We start from the raw sequence: 6,374 nt of genomic DNA, 5'->3' as shown, positions 1-6,374 counted from the left end.
AAACCCAAGAAAAAATACTCAACATCATGGGTCATTAAGAAATTGCAAATCAAAACCACTTCTCTCCCACTAGGATAATAAATATAAAAAATATAAATTAACAATTGTTTGCAAGGATATGGTAAAATTGGAGTCTTGCTGATAGGAATGCAAAATGTTGCAGCTACTGTGGAACACAGTTTGGCGGTTTCTCAAAAATTTAAACATAGAATTACCATATGACCCAATGATTATATTCCTAGCTATATATGCAAGAGAAATAAAGACATACACCCACACAAAAACTTATACATAATTGTTTATGGTAGCATTATTTATAACAGCCAAAAGGCAAAACAATCCAAATATATATCAACATATAAATGGATAAACAGAATGTGGTATGCAAAAAAATGAATTATTAATTCATAAAAAGGAATGAAGTATTGCACATGCTACAGCGTAGATGAACCTTGAAAACATTATGCTATGTGAAAGAAGCCAGACACAAAAGGTCACATATTGTACAATTCCATTTATGGGAAATATCTAGAATAGGTAAGTTCATAAAGATGGAAAGCAGATAAGTCATTGCTAGGGACTAGGGGAAAGGGAATTGAGAATGACTGCTTAATGGGTATGGGGTCTCTTTTCAGACTGATGAAACTGTTTTGGAACTAAATAGAGGGGATGGTTACACAATATTTTGAGTGTACTATACATGTCACTGAACTGTACACTTTAAAATGGTTAATTCTATGTTATGTGAATTTCTCTTTAAAAAAGAGAATAAAGATAGCATGATTTGAAAAAAATGTATACAGAAGTATATTCTTTGGGTCAATGGCCTTCATCTTTTTAATATTACATACCCCTTTGAACATCTAATGAGAGCAATGGACCCTATTCTCAGCAAATGTGCACACACAATAAAAATGTATATATCCAGCCTGGGTGCGGCGGCTCATGCCTGTAATCCCAGTGCTTCGGGAGGCTGAGGCAGGGGGCTCACTTGAGGTCAAGAATTGGAGACCAACCTGGGCAATGTAGGGAGACACTGTCTGTACAAAAATTTAAAGAAATTAGCTGGGAGTTGTGGCGTGTACCTGTAGTCCCAGTTACTCGGAAGGCTGAGGTGAGAAGATCCCTTTAGCCCAGGAGTTCAAGGCTACAGTGAACTATAATTGCACCACTGAACTCTAGCCTGGACAACAGAGTGAAACCACGACCACACACACACACACACGCACAAGTTTGAACATAATTTTAGGGGATTCATAGGTTCATAATGCCTGAACCCAAGGAATAGATGAGCTGTCTTTAACATGGCTCAGCTGCTGTTTGTGTCTTCCCCTTCTTATCTCTTTGTCAAGTAGCTTCTTCTTATTTCTGTCCTTACTTTATGGTTTCCTCTTTTTCGTGATGTCAACTTGCTTATATAAAATAAAAACATACATCCACACAAAAACTTATACACGATTGTATATGGCAGCATTATTTACAACAGCTAAAAGATGAAAATGACCTAAATATTCATCAACATATGATGGATAAACAGAATGGGGTGTGCAAATAGAACAAAACATTATTCAGGTTCCTAGGGTACAGATCTTCTTCTCACAAGAGTGTGCATACTCCACTACTTCCTAAACATATGCAATTTTACATACCATTTCAGGTGGCCCACAGACTTCATCAATTGGGAATACTTGGTCTAGGTCAATATGGACAGCATGGCAGAACTCCTTAGACACTGGCTTAAATTTGCTGAGACAGTCATAGGGTAGTATGAACTGGCAGGCAGCAACCCTGCAGCAAGGTTAGGCTCCCTCTGGGTTCCCTGGAGATACAGAGTTTGGGGGTGAGAGGCCCAGCAGACTGCATTTTTTAGGCTAAGCGGGAGGCAACAGACAGGGTGTAAGGAGGCTTCCACTCAGGCACTGTGAATAAGGGCAGAGAGCAGGCAGGTTGCAGGGGACTCTACCCCAGCAATCACTTTTTCAGGCCTCATGAACACCCTCAGCTGCAAGGGTCTAGAAGAGATCTGTTCTAGTTTCCTGGAGGCATGAACAATGCTCCACTCTCTGCTGGGGCTGGGTTATCCCTGTGGGAAATAGGGGGAGGGAGGAGGGAAGGAGCCAAAGGCATTTACTCATATCACCACCTTGGTCACCTGTCCAGGTATATTCTTGGAGTGAGCAACAGAGTCATGTGCCTGAATGCAGGGGATGAGAAATTCTAGAATATGAGGGGGTGGAGAAGAACACCTTCCCCTGATCTTGGCAGGGCAGGGAGGATAGGACCATTTCTGCATCCTTCACATCTCCTGCAGCCTTGGTCTCACAGCTCTTCCCTTTGCCTAGAGCTAAACATTTGAATGAAAATAGCCATGAGCCAAATTTTTTAAAGAGACATTTTTGAATTTTCTGTCAACCATCAGATTCCAGCAAGTCTATTTAGCACTCAGTAATCATTTGGGAACATTAAATGTGTGTGTGTGTGTGTGTGTGTGTGTGTGTGTGTGTGTGTGTGTGAAATAGAACGTGAGAGAACCAGCTATTTATGAAAAAATTTTTAATGTATATTTTGCTTGTTGCCAATTGAATTCCTTGTGTATATGGCAAAAGTTAATATTATGAACTTAATTTGGTCTCTCTTCTGAGTAGAAAATTTTGCAATCTTTTAAGTTTTTCTCTCTCTTAAACACTTTCTCATAAATGAAATAGCTTTATTTAATTTTGTGCTTATAAGAATAACCCATGCTGCGGAGAGTGAATTAAATAGGACCAAAAAAATTTTAAAAAATAAAACCCCTATTTTAACTACTTGTATCCCTACTTGACAATCCACCTTGTACCCATTATGAGAAGGTCTGGTCCACAGGCAGAATGAACATCAGTGGCTGCGTGTAGAATTAGATCGAGTAGGTGCCTTCGGATAAAAGGAGAGAAAGAAAAAAAATTACTCTGAGATGTACCAATGGCCAATAGCTCTAGAAGAAGGTGCAGTCCCTCCCGGATAACCACGGAAAAATAAATACATACCACACAGAAAAAGGGTCACATTTGACCTCTGGGATTAGCAAAGACCAAAATGAGTGACAGGGCCCCGTGCCTTGGGGCGAGAGGGAGGGCTAAGCCGAGGTTGGGGGTGCGGAGGGCTCTCAGACGGACAGACTAGTGAAGGGAAGAAGTGGGCTGGCTCCTGACGCACTTTCTGCGGGTGGGAGGGGAACTAGGGACCCGAGCCCACTGGTGACGTTTTTCTCACGTGATCTGAAGCCGACGTGTGCAGAAGTCCCTCTCCTCCAGGTACCAGATCCCTGTTTCCGTGGAGGAAGGCAGACTTCAGACTGAGGGACAGAGAAGGCAACTGCCCTACAGCCCTGCAGGTCGGTACAAGCCGGGGACCCCTGAGGTAGGGATGGTAATGCACATAGGCTACAGAGGATCGGATCTGCTTTCTAGATACCGCCCCGTTCCACCCCCATTCATTTTGGCGCAGAAATTTTTTTGTGTTGGGCAAGAGGTATGGGTACCAGCTTTTATTTCCCTGGAGAAGTGCAGGCTTCTGGCAGAAGGAAATGTGAGGAAGAGTCATTTCCCCGAGATGGCTACGAACCCATCCACAGCCTGTGGATCCCTGTGGTTGGGATGGCAGAGGGCAAAGACCAGAACGGGTCCAGGGCTGGATTCTCTCCACTCCTTTCCCGATGCTCACTCATTTGGTGCAAGAAATGGAGGGCTTGGTGCGGGGCGGAGAGGGGGGAGGGGGGCGGAGAGGGGGGAGGGGGGCGGAACTCGAGAGAGGTCAAGGGTTGAGAATTGGGTACCAGTTGGGAACTCCTAGGAAGCGGGCGACCGGGCGATGTCTGATGGAGGAGGAGGAGGATCAGGGAAGAGAACAGCGACGAAACGGCGAGAAAACGGCCTGATCCCTGCAAGGCAGCGGGAGGCGGGCGCAGTCAGTGACCCCAGGCTGCGGAGGGCGGACCCTGCAACGGGTCCAGGCCTGAGTTCCCCGGTGTCTTTTCTCCATCCTCCCTCCATTTTGGAGCCGGAAATGGTGGGCTAAGGGGGTCAAGGGAAGGAGGTGCTGTAGAAAAAGGGAGACAGAGGTTTGATCTGGGGATCACCTCCCTATCCAGGAGGAGTGGCTTCTAAACTAGGAGGATTGAGATGAGGTAGCAGCAAGACCAAAAATGTTACCGGGTTTGGAAATAATTTGTCTCTTGCATTGCAGAAAAATGTGGGCTTTCTGTGTATGTGGGGAGGCAGGAGGTGGCAGGAGTGTTTTGGACATTTCTGCCCTGCCCCCTATCTCTGTCATCACCACTTTCAGAGAAGTGGTGGGCTCTGCTATTTGGCTGCCCTAGGGTGAGGGATTTGGAATGTAGAGATCTGAGGGCAGCAGAACACTCTGTCTTCAGAACATCCTTGTCTCTAACCCCACTCATTTTCGTGCCAGAAAAGTGAGATAAAAATTTGGGAGGAAGATTCAGAAACATAGAAACGCTTTGGAAATAATCTTTCTTGCCTATTTCCCAGAAGTAGAACAATGGAGGCTCTTAAGAAGGAGCTGCCTGCAGAGGGGGAATCAGAGAATGCAAGGGAAAAGGTGAGGAGGTGATAGGAGCTGGGAAAGTTTTGACAAATAGGGTCCCAAAGAACCAGTGTCCAAGTTACCAGTCATTCACTTTCTCAATTTCTCATTCACCCACCTGTTTCTTGTCCTTCTGCAGGTCTTCACGTCTGTGGTTGTGAGCACTAACCCAGATAAGAAAAGGAAAGACCTGCAGTATCAGTGCAGGTCAGTGGGAGAGGGCTACTGCACCAGGACCCTTGGGAGTAGGAGTGACTTAAGCCAGAGCAGAAGTTGGGGAGGCCACTGCCTGCCACCCCTCCTCCAATCCTCCCTCTTGCAGTTTCGGGATACATGACTGCTGTCAAGACCCTAAGGGAATATGGTGATCTGTGGCTGGTGAGGATAGAGGGGAGAATAAGAAAGTAAGAGAATGGAGGTGTAGCATCTGTGATGCCCCCTGAGGATATAAGAGTAGCCCTGAAATCTGAGAACTGGCTATGGTTCTGTTCTGTCTGCAATTTTATAAGTCTTACAACTGCATGCAAGGGGAAAAAGAAGAAAACTGCCCAGGATTTCTGCAGGTCAGTGTAAATTGGAACCACCCAGTTAAAATTGGTATGGGTAGGCATAGCCAAGGCCAGAGCAAAGTTTAAGGGCCAATATGCTCCTACGCGTTTCTCAGCACATGCTCCTTAAATGTAGGGAGAAGCACCTGTGGAAGTTTCTGTAAGGTTGGCTCGTGTGAACAAGTGTAAAGTGAAAAAGAAAGGAAGGAATGTAAGGGTGGGAGTGCGCCTGGAAGATGGGATAGGGTCAGGAAAACCCTAAGTTAAGAAAGACAAGTACTATAAGGACCTGCGTTCAACCCCCAAAGCCCTCAGTGTCCTGTGTCTTCTTTTTGTCTCCTAGGAAAGGCAAAGAAGGGAACATCTCAACATGGAAAAGCTCTACAAAGAAAATGAAGGAAAGCCAGAGAATGAAAGAAACCTAGAAAGTGAGGGAAAGCCAGAAGATGAGGGAAGTACAGAAGATGAAGGAAAGTCAGACGAGGAAGAAAAGCCTGACATGGAGGGGAAGACAGAATTCGAGGGAAAGCGAGAGGATGAGGGAGAGCCAGGTGATGAGGGACAACTGGAAGATGAGGGAAGCCAGGAAAAGCAGGGCAGGTCCGAAGGTGAGGGCAAGCCACAAAGTGAGGGCAAGCCAGCCTCCCAGGCAAAGCCAGAGAACCAGCCGCGGGCCGCTGAAAAGCGCCCGGCTGAAGATTATGTGCCCCGGAAAGCAAAACGAAAAACGGACAGGGGGACGGACGATTCCCCCAAGGACTCTCAGGAGGACTTACAAGAAAGGCATCTGAGCAGTGAGGAGATGATGAGAGAATGTGGAGATGTATCAAGGGCTCAGGAGGAGCTAAGGAAAAAGCAGAAAATGGGTGGTTTTCACTGGATGCAAAGAGATGTACAGGATCCATTCGCCCCAAGGGGCCAACGGGGTGTGAGGGGAGTGAGGGGCGGAGGTAGGGGCCAGAAAGACTTAGAAGATGTCCCATATGTTTAATGCCTTTGGCCTTTAATTCTGATTTCTCTGATGGGAATATTGCCAGTCCTGCTTTTCCTGGCAGGCATTTGCCGGGCTATGTGCTTTAACCTTAAGCTGATACTTTCCTTTAGGTGTCACTCTTGTTACCAGCAGACTTTTGACCTACCTACAGTGCTCTGTCTTTTAGTAGAGGATTTTCACCCATGTGCATGGAATAAATGTTCATGGTACATTGTAAAATAACAATAAAAAAGAGTTTTCAGAACCATGTA

General features: G+C 45.7%; 1 protein-coding gene across 1 annotated transcript; it reads left to right on the top strand.

Moving 5' to 3' along the window:
* Positions 1 to 3,175: 3,175 nt before the first annotated feature.
* Positions 3,176 to 6,374, top strand: LOC100606267 (transcription elongation factor A protein-like 5). The gene is made up of 3 exons (XM_003276495.4): positions 3,176 to 3,370; positions 4,721 to 4,788; positions 5,473 to 6,374. Exon 3 carries the CDS (start codon positions 5,500 to 5,502, stop codon positions 6,118 to 6,120), a length of 621 nt encoding a protein of 206 aa, XP_003276543.1. The 5' UTR covers positions 3,176 to 3,370; positions 4,721 to 4,788; positions 5,473 to 5,499; the 3' UTR covers positions 6,121 to 6,374.

This window comes from Nomascus leucogenys, chromosome X (genome assembly GCF_006542625.1).
Source record: "Nomascus leucogenys isolate Asia chromosome X, Asia_NLE_v1, whole genome shotgun sequence".
Classification (NCBI taxonomy): Eukaryota; Metazoa; Chordata; class Mammalia; order Primates; family Hylobatidae; genus Nomascus; species Nomascus leucogenys.
The sequence above is the reverse complement of the archived record's forward strand: the minus strand, read 5'-3'. Positions and strand labels throughout refer to the sequence as shown.

What these genes read in the sequence shown, in the direction of transcription:
- LOC100606267 (XM_003276495.4), top strand. Translation starts at nt 5,500, where the DNA reads ATGGAAAAGCTCTACAAAGAAAATGAAGGAAAGCCAGAGAATGAAAGA.